Source organism: Notolepis coatsorum (genome assembly GCF_963971535.1).
Source record: "Notolepis coatsorum genome assembly, chromosome: 4".
NCBI lineage: Eukaryota > Metazoa > Chordata > Actinopteri > Aulopiformes > Paralepididae > Notolepis > Notolepis coatsorum.
This window is the reverse complement of record NC_140168.1, coordinates 119,479,210-119,498,850: the sequence shown is the minus strand read 5'-3', so window position 1 is coordinate 119,498,850 and position 19,641 is coordinate 119,479,210. Positions and strand designations below refer to the sequence as shown.

The following is a 19,641-nucleotide window of genomic DNA, read 5'->3' as shown; positions in this document are numbered from 1 at the left end:
CTCTCTCTCCAGACCTCAGCTGCTGGTGTTACTGAAGCTAGACGAAGACGCCCATGTGAAGTCTCCCCGCCTGCTGACGTTTGCCAGCCAGCTGAAGGCAGGGAAGGGCCTGACCATCGTAGGGACGGTCATCACAGACAACTTCCTCCACAGCTACGGAGACGCCCTGGCCGCGGAGCAGGTAGGAGGAACTCTTCACCCGGTTATAGACCGCGTCAATGGTGTTTTCAGTTGCTAGGTAACGACATTGTTGTTCCAGTCCCAACAGTTTTCTTTTTAAATACTTTATTTCTCAGTTTACTAGACAAGAACAGACAAAACAAAAAGGAGGAGACAGAACAAAAATAAACAGACAAAACTAAACAAAAAAAAAACGAAAAGGACTGCCAGACAGGAAAATAAAATAACAGTGTGACTTAACTCAAAGCATTAAAGTGTGTTGTATAGCCAGGTGTTACAAGGTGCAGGTCAAACATGATATACAGGGGTGAGTCTCTGCAGAGTGCAGTTATTTGTCCTTCAGATAGTCAATGAATGGGCTCCATATGTCCGAAAACCTGTTGTGCTCTTTGGATCTGTAATAGCGGATCCTCTCCATCTGTATGATTGTGATAATTTCATTGAGCCATTTCTGGAAACACGGGGGTGTAGGTGATTTCCAATCGGTTAGAATCATTTTTTTTGCAGCTACCATGCCGAGCATTAGTGTCTGTTGTTCCTCCCTCGTGTACCTTAAGGCAGTCTCTGAACACCCAAAGAGTGCCAACTCTGGATCAGGGGGAATGTCCTTTCCATAGACCCTGGAAAACCACTGGAATATTTCACCCCAGAATTTTTGTAAATGAGGACAGAGCCAAAAGAGATGTGTTAAAGAGCCCTCTGCAACTTTACACCTGTCACATTGTCCCAACAGTTTTCAGTTGCTAGGTAACGACATTGGTCACAGAGAAAGCCGACGACAATTACCCCCGGATTCACCAACGTGTGGAGAGGTTGTCTTAACTTGCCAAATGGTTGCAGCTGCGATCCCTTGAATGAAATACGTCACTCATTCACAAACTGGAATGCGCGTACCCGTAGACCTAATTTGCATACATACACGCCCCTCCAGCTCATTATAATGCGAGGGCAGTGTGCAAAACAATGGTCAGCATTGCATGTGCTGATCCCCGTATTCAACAGGTAGCGCGGAGGCCAATTAGATTAGATTCAAATGTATTGTCATCATACAGCACACTAGTATAGCTATAGTGGAATATTCCATATTTATACCGTCTTGTTTCGTGCTCCTGGCCACCTGCCTCAGCGCACACACACGCGCGAGCGTACTGTATAGTCTACGTGCGTAATGACTTGTTTTATTAGGAGATTAGGAGATACGCTGCATACAGTACAGTACACATCATGTCACGCTAAGATGTGTAGTGTACTGTAGGAGCGTGAAACAAGACGGTATAAATATGGAATATTAATACAGTCTATTCCACTATAGCTATAGTTATTATTATTATTATTATTATTATTATTATTATTATTATTATTATTATTATTATTATTATTATTATTATTATTATTATTATTATTATTATTATTATTTATTATTATTATTTATTATTATTATTATATTAAATATTGTCATATTTATTATTATTATGATGATTATTTAATTTCAAGGATGTTTGTCGAGTTGACATGAACACAATCACCATGATTCCTCCCAAATAAAGCCCTTAACACTTTCAGAGCCCAAGCTTAATCTTGATTTACCGCTTGAATGCCCACCATCCACTTCAATGTTAGCGTTAATAACGCCTAATCTATGTTTTCAATTATGGCTATGTGTCTAATCTGCCCGTCGCTTATCAATGACTCGTTTTCCAGTCAACATTGTTGAAGCGGATTGTTTTTTTATCGGTTCATTTTCGTTTTATAGCATTTTGAAAAGCCCTCGTTTTCAAGGAAAATATAAATATTCCATGATAATCGCCCTTTTCTGGAATACGGTATTCTAGAATACACAAAAACGTTGTCATTTTTCGGCCTATTTTTGAATCGTTTTCAAATAAACGCTAGATTATCGATAGTATGTGTACGTATGCACGCTATATAGGCGATCCCAAGACTTGTAAAATAGATTCCTTACCTCAGATCAGATGTTCTCCAAAAAGATCATTCCAATTCCTGATCTATCGCTTTTATTGATCCAACGCTACATACTGTACATATGTATTCCACGCTGTTCTGAGGCTCCACAATGAATCCGATCGGCTCGGGTTACATGCCTGAGAAGTAAAATGTGGATTCCGGATTTTTCTTTTCTCATCCATTTTCATTGAGTCCATTCCAAAAGAGTGCATTACCATCTGGGAGACGATAGGGGGCGGTTTTTCACATCTGAGCTCCTACAGGGGCTGCATACCAACGGGAGACTCGGTTGATGAAATATAAATTCAGATCGTAAAACGCTAATTGTCGTGGTGGGCATTCAGGCATTGGGCTGATAAAACGTCTTATCACGTGGTGGGCACTGAAAGTGTTAAGAACACGGCGCACACCAGTCTGTCCGACTTACGGCTGCTCTTCAGCGCTCCTAAATCCTGCTCTTAAGACCGAATCCAGGAGAAGGGACCTTTCGTGAATCCCAAAATCAGCCCGAAAATGTCATAAGTGGAGCTAGGACAAACTTATGTCTGATCTTTTGTCTGAAGTCTGTTGGTGAATGAGACCCATTGGGCCTCATTCAACAATACACTCTTATTATTTTTCTTATATTCTTGCTTACCTGTCTGTTAAGAGAACAATAAGAAAAGCCACCGCCACATTCATCAAAGTCCAATTCTGTTCTTACCCAGGTTTTTTGAATGGTGAATCCCACTCATTCTAAACTGGATGCGCGTTCTCGCGCAAGTCATTTGCATACAGAGACACGCCTCACAGGCTCATTAAAATACGAGAGCCGTGGGTCTGCATCGGATCCCCCGGCCGTATTCAAGCGCTGGAGCGCTTTGCGATGGATCAAAATTAGATAGGAATCAAATGTATTGTCATCATACAGCACCTATAGCTATATAGTGGAATATACTGTATTAATATATTAACATAATAGTAGTTGGCTAGTTGCGCGCTTCTGGCCACCTCCCGCAGTGCGCGCATACACACGTACTGTATACAGTACGTGCACAATGAATCGTTCCAGCAAAGTACTGTAGGCTTTGTCAATACTGAACGACTGTGCGTTGTCAAGAGCCAATCACACAGGTTGCCACTCATCTGGCTCTGCAAATAAATCTAGAGTCTGAATATCTCTGCATATAGCCTGATGACTGACAGTGCGCATAGTACAGTGCCGCGCATGCTCCAAGTCAAACTGGATGACACATCTCTCTCAAATCCATTCTGAGAACGGAACGCAGTGCCCGCGACGCAGGTCTTGATTGATTGATTGATTGACAATTGTATTTGATTGCAGAATGGGTACAATACAGTACAGCTCAATACACACAATTGTTAAGGGGATGGAGACCAGAGAAAGACTTTCATCTTGTTTACATCAGGGTCCCCTATTTTCAATTCATCATAACATATATGACATACATGACATACAGATAGACAGTACTGCTACATCTATACATTTATGACATACCAGCTACAAATACAGTACTGATTGTGATACAAAAAGAGTTAAAAAAAAAAGAAGATAGTATATACATTTGATGTAGAAACTGTACATTGGAGGAGGTGGGGGGGGGGGGGGGTTGGGTAGGTGGGGTGGGGGGGGGGGACTTTATGTTGGAGGTGGGTGGGGTGGGGGCGGATGGGTAGGCGGTGGGGGTAACTGTACATTGGATTATCGACTAAACCTACTTGGTCCAAGAAGAGGGTCTCGTGTATTACTGGGTTTAAGTCAGTTGTTTATTTATTTATGTTTTACTGTTTGCATATGAGGTGGTCCGCAAATGTTCTTGATAACAATCTAGTGGTCCGCATGGTTTGCGAACCACTGATATAGACGATCTCTAAATATGCGTTCTATGCTACGTATACAGTACTGCATATCTGTATGTCATGTCATAAATGTCATGATGTATATCTGTATGTTGTGTATGTCATAAATGTCATTATGAATTGAAAATGGGGGACCCTGATGTAAACAAGACGAAAGTCTTTCTCTGGTCTGCATCCCCTTAACAATTGTGTGTATTGAGCCGTACTGTATTGTACCCATTCTGCAATCTGTTAATAAAATCTTCAATCAATCAATGGCCTGGGCGGCCAGAGCATAACTGTTCTAACAGCAATATATAATCCATTTCAGACAGAACGCACGCAATAAGTTATAATAATAATAATAATTATTATTATTATTGAAAAGTTCTGTATTTTTTAAGTCGTATTTGGGGGCAATTAACCAATGGTAGGCTTTTTTTTTATAAAATTTTTTTGGGGTACAAATTTCTTATTTCGGTAAGAGGGCTCTCGACCACTCTTATAATTTGTTCTTGCCTGAGAAAAAAGCTACAATAAGAAAACTTTGCTGAATCCCAGGTAAGAACAAAGTAAGAGGAATTGCTAGTTAAGAACGAAATCTGTTCTTATATCGCTTCATGCATGAGGCCCATTGGCTTTACCAGTCCAGCGTAGAGCCTATTGATCTTTTAATAACTTTTTCAGTAGATGTGAATGTTTTCTGCTAAGTGGTGTTTCTAGCACGCCTCCCGTCCTGCAGATGAACCGCGGCGGAAACTCAGTTGACCAAATTAAATTTTTTGACAACAGCGGCCCTCTGAAAGACTAATTGAATCAATATCGAATCGAATCAAAGCGGGACCTTGGTAATCTTAATCAAATCAGGTAATCAGTGCCACAATATCCAGCCCTGCATCCGGTCCTTAATAACATGAAAACAGCTGATGATCATCTGCTGTAATGCTAGAGTCAGTCCAACTCTTTTCAATTAGTTTTAGTGCCTTACTGAGCAGTGGGTCATTGTTCAAATTTATTTTCTGAACATAACTTTCCAAAATGAACAAAATAAACCAAATCCAATAATGTAGTAATGATTGTAGATTTATTTCCCCCCTTTTGTTGAGTTGAGTGAGTCTCTCACTGTTTTTTATACCCAGTCCTAATGGGAGGCAGGACACGAACAGTAACCATGTAAAACCTTCAGTTCACATAGTGGCTCAGGAGGTAGAGCGCTCACCTGGTTCACATAGTGGCTCAGGAGGTAGAGCGCTCACCTGGTTCACATAGTGGCTCAGGAGGTAGAGCGCTCACCTGGTTCACATAGTGGCTCAGGAGGTCGAGCGCTCACCTGGTTCACATAGTGGCTCAGGAGGTCGAGCGCTCACCTGGTTCACATAGTGGCTCAGGAGGTAGAGCGCTCACCTGGTTCACATAGTGGCTCAGGAGGTCGAGCGCTCACCTGGTTCACATAGTGCCTCAGGAGGTAGAGCGCTCACCTGGTTCACATAGTGGCTCAGGAGGTAGAGCGTCACCTGGTTCACATAGTGGCTCAGGAGGTAGAGCGCTCACCTGGTTCACATAGTGGCTCAGGAGGTAGAGCGCTCACCTGGTTCACATAGTGGCTCAGGAGGTAGAGCGCTCACCTGGTTCACATAGTGGCTCAGGAGGTCGAGCGCTCACCTGGTTCACATAGTGGCTCAGGAGGTAGAGCGCTCACCTGGTTCACATAGTGGCTCAGGAGGTAGAGCGCTCACCTGGTTCACATAGTGGCTCAGGAGGTCGAGCGCTCACCTGGTTCACATAGTGGCTCAGGAGGTAGAGCGCTCACCTGGTTCACATAGTGGCTCAGGAGGTAGAGCGCTCACCTGGTTCACATAGTGGCTCAGGAGGTAGAGCGCTCACCTGGTTCACATAGTGGCTCAGGAGGTTGAGCGCTCACCTGGTTCACATAGTGGCTCAGGAGGTAGAGCGCTCACCTGGTTCACATAGTGGCTCAGGAGGTAGAGCGCTCACCTGGTTCACATAGTGGCTCAGGAGGTAGAGCGCTCACCTGGTTCACATAGTGGCTCAGGAGGTAGAGCGCTCACCTGGTTCACATAGTGGCTCAGGAGGTAGAGCGCTCACCTGGTTCACATAGTGGCTCAGGAGGTAGAGCGCTCACCTGGTTCACATAGTGGCTCAGGAGGTAGAGCGCTCACCTGGTTCACATAGTGGCTCAGGAGGTAGAGCGCTCACCTGGTTCAATAGTGGCTCAGGAGGTCGAGCGCTCACCTGGTTCACATAGTGGCTCAGGAGGTAGAGCGTCACCTGGTTCACATAGTGGCTCAGGAGGTAGAGCGTCACCTGGTTCACATAGTGGCTCAGGAGGTAGAGCGCTCACCTGGTTCACATAGTGGCTCAGGAGGTCGAGCGTCACCTGGTTCACACAGTGGCTCAGGAGGTAGAGCGCTCACCTGGTTCACATAGTGGCTCAGGAGGTAGAGCGCTCACCTGGTTCACATAGTGGCTCAGGAGGTAGAGCGGTCACCTGGTTCACATAGTGGCTCAGGAGGTAGAGCGCTCACCTGGTTCACATAGTGGCTCAGGAGGTCGAGCGCTCACCTGGTTCACATAGTGGCTCAGGAGGTAGAGCGCTCACCTGGTTCACATAGTGGCTCAGGAGGTAGAGCGCTCACCTGGTTCACATAGTGGCTCAGGAGGTAGAGCGTCACCTGGTTCACATAGTGGCTCAGGAGGTAGAGCGCTCACCTGGTTCACATAGTCGCTCAGGAGGTAGAGCGCTCACCTGGTTCACATAATGGCTCAGGAGGTAGAGCGGTCACCTGGTTCACATAGTGGCTCAGGAGGTAGAGCGCTCACCTGGTTCACATAGTGGCTCAGGAGGTAGAGCGCTCACCTGGTTCACATAGTGGCTCAGGAGGTAGAGCGCTCACCTGGTTCACATAGTGGCTCAGGAGGTCGAGCGCTCACCTGGTTCACATAGTGGCTCAGGAGGTAGAGCGCTCACCTGGTTCACATAGTGGCTCAGGAGGTCGAGCGCTCACCTGGTTCACATAGTGGCTCAGGAGGTCGAGCGCTCACCTGGTTCACATAGTGGCTCAGGAGGTCGAGCGCTCACCTGGTTCACATAGTGGCTCAGGAGGTCGAGCGCTCACCTGGTTCACATAGTGGCTCAGGAGGTCGAGCGCTCACCTGGTTCACATAGTGGCTCAGGAGGTCGAGCGCTCACCTGGTTCACATAGTGGCTCAGGAGGTAGAGCGCTCACCTGGTTCACATAGTGGCTCAGGAGGTCGAGCGGTCACCTGGTTCACATAGTGGCTCAGGAGGTAGAGCGCTCACCTGGTTCACATAGTGGCTCAGGAGGTAGAGCGCTCACCTGGTTCACATAGTGGCTCAGGAGGTAGAGCGCTCACCTGGTTCACATAGTGGCTCAGGAGGTAGAGCGCTCACCTGGTTCACATAGTGGCTCAGGAGGTAGAGCGCTCACCTGGTTCACATAGTGGCTCAGGAGGTAGAGCAATCACCTGGTTCACATAGTGGCTCAGGAGGTAGAGCGTCACCTGGTTCACATAGTGGCTCAGGAGGTAGAGCGCTCACCTGGTTCACATAGTGGCTCAGGAGGTAGAGCGGTCACCTGGTTCACATAGTGGCTCAGGAGGTAGAGTGTCACCTGGTTCACATAGTGGCTCAGGAGGTAGAGCGCTCACCTGGTTCACATAGTGGCTCAGGAGGTGGAGCGGTCACCTGGTTCACATAGTGGCTCAGGAGGTGGAGCGGTCACCTGGTTCACATAGTGGCTCAGGAGGTAGAGCGGTCACCTGGTTCACATAGTGGCTCAGGAGGTAGAGCGGTCACCTGGTTCACATAGTGGCTCAGGAGGTAGAGCGCTCACCTGGTTCACATAGTGGCTCAGGAGGTAGAGCGTCACCTGGTTTACATAGTGGCTCAGGAGGTAGAGCGCTCACCTGGTTCACATAGTGGCTCAGGAGGTCGAGCGTCACCTGGTTCACATAGTGGCTCAGGAGGTAGAGCGTCACCTGGTTCACATAGTGCCTCAGGAGGTAGAGCGTCACCTGGTTCACATAGTGGCTCAGGAGGTAGAGCGCTCACCTGGTTCACATAGTGGCTCAGGAGGTCGAGCGCTCACCTGGTTCACATAGTGGCTCAGGAGGTAGAGCGCTCACCTGGTTCACATAGTGGCTCAGGAGGTAGAGCGCTCACCTGGTTCACATAGTGGCTCAGGAGGTAGAGCGTCACCTGGTTCACATAGTGGCTCAGGAGGTAGAGCGCTCACCTGGTTCACATAGTGGCTCAGGAGGTCGAGCGCTCACCTGGTTCACATAGTGGCTCAGGAGGTAGAGCGCTCACCTGGTTCACATAGTGGCTCAGGAGGTAGAGCGCTCACCTGGTTCACATAGTGGCTCAGGAGGTAGAGCGTCACCTGGTTCACATAGTGGCTCAGGAGGTAGAGCGCTCACCTGGTTCACATAGTGGCTCAGGAGGTCGAGCGCTCACCTGGTTCACATAGTGGCTCAGGAGGTCGAGCGCTCACCTGGTTCACATAGTGGCTCAGCAGGTAGAGTGGTCACCTGGTTCACATAGTGGCTCAGGAGGTAGAGCGCTCACCTGGTTCACATAGTGGCTCAGGAGGTAGAGCGCTCACCTGGTTCACATAGTGGCTCAGGAGGTCGAGCGTCACCTGGTTCACATAGTGGCTCAGGAGGTAGAGCGCTCACCTGGTTCACATAGTGGCTCAGGAGGTAGAGCGCTCACCTGGTTCACATAGTGGCTCAGGAGGTAGAGCGCTCACCTGGTTCACATAGTGGCTCAGCAGGTAGAGCGTCACCTGGTTCACATAGTGGCTCAGGAGGTCGAGCGCTCACCTGGTTCACATAGTGGCTCAGGAGGTAGAGCGTCACCTGTTTCACATAGTGGCTCAGGAGGTCGAGCGCTCACCTGGTTCACATAGTGGCTCAGGAGGTAGAGCGGTCACCTGGTTCACATAGTGGCTCAGGAGGTAGAGCGCTCACCTGGTTCACATAGTGGCTCAGGAGGTCGAGCGCTCACCTGGTTCACATAGTGGCTCAGGAGGTAGAGCGCTCACCTGGTTCACATAGTGGCTCAGGAGGTAGAGCGCTCACCTGGTTCACATAGTGGCTCAGGAGGTCGAGCGCTCACCTGGTTCACATAGTGGCTCAGGAGGTCGAGCGCTCACCTGGTTCACATAGTGGCTCAGGAGGTAGAGCGTCACCTGGTTCACATAGTGGCTCAGGAGGTAGAGCGCTCACCTGGTTCACATAGTGGCTCAGGAGGTCGAGCGTCACCTGGTTCACATAGTGGCTCAGGAGGTCGCGCGCTCACCTGGTTCACATAGTGGCTCAGGAGGTAGAGCGCTCACCTGGTTCACATAGTGGCTCAGGAGGTAGAGCGCTCACCTGGTTCACATAGTGGCTCAGGAGGTAGAGCGCTCACCTGGTTCACATAGTGGCTCAGGAGGTCGAGCGCTCACCTGGTTCACATAGTGGCTCAGGAGGTAGAGCGTCACCTGGTTCACATAGTGGCTCAGGAGGTAGAGCGCTCACCTGGTTCACATAGTGGCTCAGGAGGTAGAGCGGTCACCTGGTTCACATAGTGGCTCAGGAGGTAGAGCGTCACCTGGTTCACATAGTGGCTCAGGAGGTAGAGCGCTCACCTGGTTCACATAGTGGCTCAGGAGGTGGAGCGGTCACCTGGTTCACATAGTGGCTCAGGAGGTAGAGCGTCACCTGGTTCACATAGTGGCTCAGGAGGTAGAGCGCTCACCTGGTTCACATAGTGGCTCAGGAGGTGGAGCGGTCACCTGGTTCACATAGTGGCTCAGGAGGTAGAGCGCTCACCTGGTTCACATAGTGGCTCAGGAGGTAGAGCGCTCACCTGGTTCACATAGTGGCTCAGGAGGTAGAGCGCTCACCTGGTTCACATAGTGGCTCAGGAGGTAGAGCGCTCACCTGGTTCACATAGTGGCTCAGGAGGTAGAGCGCTCACCTGGTTCACATAGTGGCTCAGGAGGTAGAGCGCTCACCTGGTTCAATAGTGGCTCAGGAGGTCGAGCGCTCACCTGGTTCACATAGTGGCTCAGGAGGTAGAGCGTCACCTGGTTCACATAGTGGCTCAGGAGGTAGAGCGTCACCTGGTTCACATAGTGGCTCAGGAGGTAGAGCGCTCACCTGGTTCACATAGTGGCTCAGGAGGTCGAGCGTCACCTGGTTCACACAGTGGCTCAGGAGGTAGAGCGCTCACCTGGTTCACATAGTGGCTCAGGAGGTAGAGCGCTCACCTGGTTCACATAGTGGCTCAGGAGGTAGAGCGGTCACCTGGTTCACATAGTGGCTCAGGAGGTAGAGCGCTCACCTGGTTCACATAGTGGCTCAGGAGGTCGAGCGCTCACCTGGTTCACATAGTGGCTCAGGAGGTAGAGCGCTCACCTGGTTCACATAGTGGCTCAGGAGGTAGAGCGCTCACCTGGTTCACATAGTGGCTCAGGAGGTAGAGCGCTCACCTGGTTCACATAGTGGCTCAGGAGGTCGAGCGCTCACCTGGTTCACATAGTGGCTCAGGAGGTAGAGCGTCACCTGTTTCACATAGTGGCTCAGGAGGTCGAGCGCTCACCTGGTTCACATAGTGGCTCAGGAGGTAGAGCGGTCACCTGGTTCACATAGTGGCTCAGGAGGTAGAGCGCTCACCTGGTTCACATAGTGGCTCAGGAGGTCGAGCGCTCACCTGGTTCACATAGTGGCTCAGGAGGTAGAGCGCTCACCTGGTTCACATAGTGGCTCAGGAGGTAGAGCGCTCACCTGGTTCACATAGTGGCTCAGGAGGTCGAGCGCTCACCTGGTTCACATAGTGGCTCAGGAGGTCGAGCGCTCACCTGGTTCACATAGTGGCTCAGGAGGTAGAGCGTCACCTGGTTCACATAGTGGCTCAGGAGGTAGAGCGCTCACCTGGTTCACATAGTGGCTCAGGAGGTCGAGCGTCACCTGGTTCACATAGTGGCTCAGGAGGTCGCGCGCTCACCTGGTTCACATAGTGGCTCAGGAGGTAGAGCGCTCACCTGGTTCACATAGTGGCTCAGGAGGTAGAGCGCTCACCTGGTTCACATAGTGGCTCAGGAGGTAGAGCGCTCACCTGGTTCACATAGTGGCTCAGGAGGTCGAGCGCTCACCTGGTTCACATAGTGGCTCAGGAGGTAGAGCGTCACCTGGTTCACATAGTGGCTCAGGAGGTAGAGCGCTCACCTGGTTCACATAGTGGCTCAGGAGGTAGAGCGGTCACCTGGTTCACATAGTGGCTCAGGAGGTAGAGCGCTCACCTGGTTCACATAGTGGCTCAGGAGGTCGAGCGCTCACCTGGTTCACATAGTGGCTCAGGAGGTAGAGCGTCACCTGGTTCACATAGTGGCTCAGGAGGTAGAGCGCTCACCTGGTTCACATAGTGGCTCAGGAGGTGGAGCGGTCACCTGGTTCACATAGTGGCTCAGGAGGTAGAGCGCTCACCTGGTTCACATAGTGGCTCAGGAGGTAGAGCGCTCACCTGGTTCACATAGTGGCTCAGGAGGTAGAGCGCTCACCTGGTTCACATAGTGGCTCAGGAGGTAGAGCGCTCACCTGGTTCACATAGTGGCTCAGGAGGTGGAGCGCTCACCTGGTTCACATAGTGGCTCAGGAGGTAGAGCGGTCACCTGGTTCACATAGTGGCTCAGGAGGTAGAGCGCTCACCTGGTTCACATAGTGGCTCAGGAGGTAGAGCGCTCACCTGGTTCACATAGTGGCTCAGGAGGTAGAGCGCTCACCTGGTTCACATAGTGGCTCAGGAGGTAGAGCGCTCACCTGGTTCACATAGTGGCTCAGGAGGTCGAGCGCTCACCTGGTTCACATAGTGGCTCAGGAGGTAGAGCGTCACCTGGTTCACATAGTGGCTCAGGAGGTAGAGCGTCACCTGGTTCACATAGTGGCTCAGGAGGTCGAGCGCTCACCTGGTTCACATAGTGGCTCAGCAGGTAGAGCGGTCACCTGGTTCACATAGTGGCTCAGGAGGTAGAGCGCTCACCTGGTTCACATAGTGGCTCAGGAGGTAGAGCGCTCACCTGGTTCACATAGTGGCTCAGGAGGTCGAGCGTCACCTGGTTCACATAGTGGCTCAGGAGGTAGAGCGCTCACCTGGTTCACATAGTGGCTCAGGAGGTAGAGCGCTCACCTGGTTCACATAGTGGCTCAGGAGGTAGAGCGCTCACCTGGTTCACATAGTGGCTCAGCAGGTAGAGCGTCACCTGGTTCACATAGTGGCTCAGGAGGTCGAGCGCTCACCTGGTTCACATAGTGGCTCAGGAGGTAGAGCGTCACCTGGTTCACATAGTGGCTCAGGAGGTCGAGCGCTCACCTGGTTCACATAGTGGCTCAGGAGGTAGAGCGGTCACCTGGTTCACATAGTGGCTCAGGAGGTAGAGCGCTCACCTGGTTCACATAGTGGCTCAGGAGGTCGAGCGCTCACCTGGTTCACATAGTGGCTCAGGAGGTAGAGCGCTCACCTGGTTCACATAGTGGCTCAGGAGGTAGAGCGCTCACCTGGTTCACATAGTGGCTCAGGAGGTCGAGCGGTCACCTGGTTCACATAGTGGCTCAGGAGGTCGAGCGCTCACCTGGTTCACATAGTGGCTCAGGAGGTCGAGCGCTCACCTGGTTCACATAGTGGCTCAGGAGGTAGAGCGTCACCTGGTTCACAGTGGCTCAGGAGGTAGAGCGCTCACCTGGTTCACATAGTGGCTCAGGAGGTCGAGCGTCACCTGGTTCACATAGTGGCTCAGGAGGTCGAGCGCTCACCTGGTTCACATAGTGGCTCAGGAGGTAGAGCGCTCACCTGGTTCACATAGTGGCTCAGGAGGTAGAGCGCTCACCTGGTTCACATAGTGGCTCAGGAGGTAGAGCGCTCACCTGGTTCACATAGTGGCTCAGGAGGTCGAGCGCTCACCTGGTTCACATAGTGGCTCAGGAGGTAGAGCGTCACCTGGTTCACATAGTGGCTCAGGAGGTAGAGCGCTCACCTGGTTCACATAGTGGCTCAGGAGGTAGAGCGGTCACCTGGTTCACATAGTGGCTCAGGAGGTAGAGCGCTCACCTGGTTCACATAGTGGCTCAGGAGGTAGAGCGCTCACCTGGTTCACATAGTGGCTCAGGAGGTAGAGCGCTCACCTGGTTCACATAGTGGCTCAGCAGGTAGAGCGTCACCTGGTTCACATAGTGGCTCAGGAGGTCGAGCGCTCACCTGGTTCACATAGTGGCTCAGGAGGTAGAGCGTCACCTGGTTCACATAGTGGCTCAGGAGGTCAAGCGCTCACCTGGTTCACATAGTGGCTCAGGAGGTAGAGCGGTCACCTGGTTCACATAGTGGCTCAGGAGGTAGAGCGCTCACCTGGTTCACATAGTGGCTCAGGAGGTCGAGCGCTCACCTGGTTCACATAGTGGCTCAGGAGGTAGAGCGCTCACCTGGTTCACATAGTGGCTCAGGAGGTAGAGCGCTCACCTGGTTCACATAGTGGCTCAGGAGGTAGAGCGCTCACCTGGTTCACATAGTGGCTCAGGAGGTCGAGCGCTCACCTGGTTCACATAGTGGCTCAGGAGGTAGAGCGTCACCTGGTTCACATAGTGGCTCAGGAGGTAGAGCGCTCACCTGGTTCACATAGTGGCTCAGGAGGTAGAGCGGTCACCTGGTTCACATAGTGGCTCAGGAGGTAGAGCGTCACCTGGTTCACATAGTGGCTCAGGAGGTAGAGCGCTCACCTGGTTCACATAGTGGCTCAGGAGGTGGAGCGGTCACCTGGTTCACATAGTGGCTCAGGAGGTAGAGCGCTCACCTGGTTCACATAGTGGCTCAGGAGGTAGAGCGCTCACCTGGTTCACATAGTGGCTCAGGAGGTAGAGCGCTCACCTGGTTCACATAGTGGCTCAGGAGGTAGAGCGCTCACCTGGTTCACATAGTGGCTCAGGAGGTAGAGCACTCACCTGGTTCACATAGTGGCTCAGGAGGTGGAGGGCTCACCTGGTTCACATAGTGGCTCAGGAGGTCGAGCGTCACCTGGTTCACATAGTGGCTCAGGAGGTAGAGCGCTCACCTGGTTCACATAGTGGCTCAGGAGGTAGAGCGCTCACCTGGTTCACATAGTGGCTCAGGAGGTAGAGCGCTCACCTGGTTCACATAGTGGCTCAGCAGGTAGAGCGTCACCTGGTTCACATAGTGGCTCAGGAGGTCGAGCGCTCACCTGGTTCACATAGTGGCTCAGGAGGTAGAGCGTCACCTGGTTCACATAGTGGCTCAGGAGGTCGAGCGCTCACCTGGTTCACATAGTGGCTCAGGAGGTAGAGCGGTCACCTGGTTCCAGGGTTCGAAATTAACGGGGGCTCGGGGCAAAATGCCCTTGAAAATGGACAAAATGCCCCCGAATATCAGTTAAGGGGGGCAGAAAATGCCCCCGACAGTTTACTAATTATATATATAATTATATATATGATCTACAGTGCGAGCATTTCCCTTGTATTTGGCCCTAATAATATGTGTGTGTGCGCCACCCGGAAAAATCATTTACTCGAGACGAGTGACGATTACAAAACAGCTCCGCTGTTATAATAGTCCCACATTACACAAGGCGCATAAACGTCCAATCACAGTAGCGCCCGAAAACAAAGTCACGGTACCGGCTTAGGCAAGTTATACATTCAGAATCAGACAACGCAAAAAAATCAGCCAGCCATGAAGCCCATTCATTTTTATTTTGAGCAAAAGAGAGACGAGGAGAAAGAGAGGAATCCGGCTGACATGGCTTTTGAAGTGATATTCGCACGTGTTTTTGCGGGTCCAGTCCCCACGGTATGTTGACAGAATTCGCAAAACACCTTATCGACTGAAGCATAAAAGTCATTAGGATACTGCTCTGCTCTGAATTTAGGGCTTAGTGGGGAATTTCTTCCGACGTTAACGTTAACGACGCACCGAAGCAGCTAGACCATTTCTCCGTGTTGTGTGTAACACGCATCGGTCCCCGCCTCCTCCCTCCTTGCAACAAACGTTCCACCCAAAAACGGAATTTCTATTTCATAATGAATTAAATAATTGTATAAAGAATTTTCAATGTTCTGTCATCTAATAATATATTCCATTACCTTTCCTATCTGTATCAAAGTCAAAATGTTGGTATCATAACAACACTACAACATACAAAAGCAGCTTGACAACCGATATCCTTTGCGTTTGATTGATTGAAAACTTTATTAACAGATTGCAGAATGGGTACAATACAGTACAGCTCAATACACACAAGTTAAGGGGATGCAGACCAGAGAAAGACTTTCGTCTTGTTTACATCAGGGTCCCCCATTTTCAATTCATAGTGTGCACACGCACAGTATAATAATGCATGAGATAAATAGTTAATAAACTCTGTGTTACTTGAACAATTTTCACTGTGCTCCTAAATTTCTTTGTGTGCTCCTAAATTTTTATTTAGATTTTATTTATTAACATTTTATTTAGGAGCACATGTGCTCCTTGGGAAAAAGGTTAGCGTAGAGCCCTATATATGGAGACATTAACATTACATTATCAAACATAGGGACGAAGACTGTAAAAAAAAGTGTCAACAATGTTTTATAATCCTTATGTTAATTTTCATCATAAAAATTCAGTGCCCCCGAAATACAAAAAAAAGCCCCCGAAAATCAATTAAGGGGGGCAAAAAAAGCCCTTGAAATTTTTTTTTAATTTCTAACCCTGCCTGGTTCACATAGTGGCTCAGGAGGTAGAGCGCTCACCTGGTTCACATAGTGGCTCAGGAGGTCGAGCGCTCACCTGGTTCACATAGTGGCTCAGGAGGTAGAGCGCTCACCTGGTTCACATAGTGGCTCAGGAGGTAGAGCGCTCACCTGGTTCACATAGTGGCTCAGGAGGTCGAGCGGTCACCTGGTTCACATAGTGGCTCAGGAGGTCGAGCGCTCACCTGGTTCACATAGTGGCTCAGGAGGTAGAGCGTCACCTGGTTCACATAGTGGCTCAGGAGGTAGAGCGCTCACCTGGTTCACATAGTGGCTCAGGAGGTCGAGCGTCACCTGGTTCACATAGTGGCTCAGGAGGTCGAGCGCTCTCCTGGTTCACATAGTGGCTCAGGAGGTAGAGCGCTCACCTGGTTCACATAGTGGCTCAGGAGGTAGAGCGCTCACCTGGTTCACATAGTGGCTCAGGAGGTAGAGCGCTCACCTGGTTCACATAGTGGCTCAGGAGGTCGAGCGCTCACCTGGTTCACATAGTGGCTCAGGAGGTAGAGCGCTCACCTGGTTCACATAGTGGCTCAGGAGGTAGAGCGCTCACCTGGTTCACATAGTGGCTCAGGAGGTCGAGCGCTCACCTGGTTCACATAGTGGCTCAGGAGGTAGAGCGTCACCTGGTTCACATAGTGGCTCAGGAGGTAGAGCGCTCACCTGGTTCACATAGTGGCTCAGGAGGTAGAGCGGTCACCTGGTTCACATAGTGGCTCAGGAGGTAGAGCATCACCTGGTTCACATAGTGGCTCAGGAGGTAGAGCGCTCACCTGGTTCACATAGTGGCTCAGGAGGTGGAGCGGTCACCTGGTTCACATAGTGGCTCAGGAGGTAGAGCGCTCACCTGGTTCACATAGTGGCTCAGGAGGTAGAGCGCTCACCTGGTTCACATAGTGGCTCAGGAGGTGGAGCGCTCACCTGGTTCACATAGTGGCTCAGGAGGTAGAGCGGTCACCTGGTTCACATAGTGGCTCAGGAGGTAGAGCGCTCACCTGGTTCACATAGTGGCTCAGGAGGTAGAGCGCTCACCTGGTTCACATAGTGGCTCAGGAGGTAGAGCGCTCACCTGGTTCACATAGTGGCTCAGGAGGTAGAGCGCTCACCTGGTTCACATAGTGGCTCAGGAGGTCGAGCGCTCACCTGGTTCACATAGTGGCTCAGGAGGTAGAGCGTCACCTGGTTCACATAGTGGCTCAGGAGGTAGAGCGCTCACCTGGTTCACATAGTGGCTCAGGAGGTAGAGCGCTCACCTGGTTCACATAGTGGCTCAGGAGGTAGAGCGCTCACCTGGTTCACATAGTGGCTCAGGAGGTCGAGCGCTCACCTGGTTCACATAGTGGCTCAGGAGGTAGAGCCGTCACCTGGTTCACATAGTGGCTCAGGAGGTCGAGCGCTCACCTGGTTCACATAGTGGCTCAGGAGGTAGAGCGCTCACCTGGTTCACATAGTGGCTCAGGAGGTAGAGCCGTCACCTGGTTCACATAGTGGCTCAGGAGGTCGAGCGCTCACCTGGTTCCACTCCGGCTCCTCCCGACACTTAACCCCCTAACTGCTCCTGATGAGCAGGTTGGCACCTTCGCATGGCTGTCTCCACCATCGGTGTGTGAATGTATGAATGTATGAATGAATGGGTGAATGTGAGGCATAAGTTGTAAAGTGCTTTGGATAAGAGCTCTATATAATGCAGTCCATTCTATATAAATGCAGTCCATTCTAAATAAATACAGTCCATTCTATATAAATACAGTCCATTCTATATACAGTCCATTCTATATAAATGCAGTCCATTCTAAATAAATACAGTCCATTCTATATAAATACAGTCCATTCTATATACAGTCCATTCTAAATAAATAGAGTCAATTCTATATAAATACAGTCCATTCTATATAAATACAGTCCATTCTAAATAAATACAGTCCATTCTATATAAATACAGTCCATTGTATATAAATACAGTCCATTCTAAATAAATACAGTCCATTCTGCCCCGCAACTGTAAAGCGCATTACAAATGAAATCTATTATTATTATTATTATTATTATTATTATTATTATTATTATTATTATTATTATTATTATTATTATTATTATTATTATTATTATTATTCTTATTATTATTATTATTATTATTATTCTATATAAATACAGTCCATTCTATATAAATACAGTCCATTCTATACAAATGCAGTCCATTCTATATAAATACAGTCCATTCTATATAAATGCAGTCCATTCTATATAAACGCAGTCCATTCTATATATAAACGCAGTCCATTCTATATAAATACAGTCCATTCTATATAAATGCAGTCCATTCTATATAAACGCAGTCCATTCTATATATAAATGCAGTCCATTCTATATAAATACAGTCCATTCTATATACATGCAGTCCATTCTATATAAATACAGTCCATTCTATATAAATACAGTCCATTCTATATAAATACAGTCCATTCTATATACATGCAGTCCATTCTATATAAATGCAGTCCATTCTATATAAATGCAGTCCATTCTAAATAAATACAGACCATTCTAAATAAATACAGTTCATTCTATATAAATTCAGTCCATTGTATATAAATACAGTCCATTCTATATAAATACAGTCTATTCTATATAAATAAAGTCCATTCTATACAAATGCAGTCCATTCTATATATAAACGCAGTCCATTCTATATAAATACAGTCCATTCTATACAAATGCAGTCCATTCTATATATAAACGCAGTCCATTCTATATAAATACAGTCCATTCTATACAAATGCAGTCCATTCTATATATAAACGCAGTCCATTCTATATAAATACAGTCCATTCTATATAAATGCAGTCCATTCTATATAAATGCAGTCCATTCTATATAAATACAGTCCATTCTATATAAATGCAGTCCATTCTATATAAATACAGTCCATTCTATATACATGCAGTCCATTCTATATAAATACAGTCCATTCTATATAAATACAGTCCATTCTATATAAATACAGTCCATTCTATATACATGCAGTCCATTCTATATAAATGCAGTCCATTCTATATAAATGCAGTCCATTCTAAATAAATACAGACCATTCTAAATAAATACAGTCCATTCTATATAAATTCAGTCCATTGTATATAAATACAGTCCATTCTATATAAATACAGTCTATTCTATATAAATAAAGTCCATTCTATACAAATGCAGTCCATTCTATATATAAACGCAGTCCATTCTATATAAATACAGTCCATTCTATACAAATGCAGTCCATTCTATATATAAACGCAGTCCATTCTATATAAATACAGTCCATTCTATACAAATGCAGTCCATTCTATATATAAACGCAGTCCATTCTATATAAATACAGTCCATTCTATATAAATGCAGTCCATTCTATATAAATGCAGTCCATTCTATATAAATACAGTCCATTCTATATAAATGCAGTCCATTCTATATAAATGCAGTCCATTCTATATAAATGCAGTCCATTCTATATAAATACAGTCCATTCTATATAAATGCAGTCCATTCTATATAAATGCAGTCCATTCTATATAAATGCAGTCCATTGTATATAAATACAGTCCATTCTATATAAATACAGTCCATTCTATATAAATGCAGTCCATTCTATATAAATGCAGTCCATTCTATATAAATGCAGTCCATTCTATATAAATGCAGTCCATTCTATATAAATGCAGTCCATTCTATATAAATGCAGTCCATTCTATATAAATGCAGTCCATTCTCCACGAGGTACAAGGTCTTTGCCTGAGAAGCAGTGATATAAAGACCTGCTCTGCTCTGATGTGAGATGTTGTTGTTGCG

General features: G+C 48.3%; 1 protein-coding gene across 1 annotated transcript in view; it reads left to right on the top strand.

Annotated features, from left to right (window-relative positions):
* The window catches only part of slc12a6 (solute carrier family 12 member 6), a 240,039-nt gene that overhangs the window by 183,178 nt on the left and 37,220 nt on the right, over window positions 1-19,641 (top strand). The window contains 1 exon segment of the mRNA XM_084312786.1: window positions 13-181. Within this exon segment, the coding sequence (XP_084168912.1) occupies window positions 13-181 (169 nt within the window).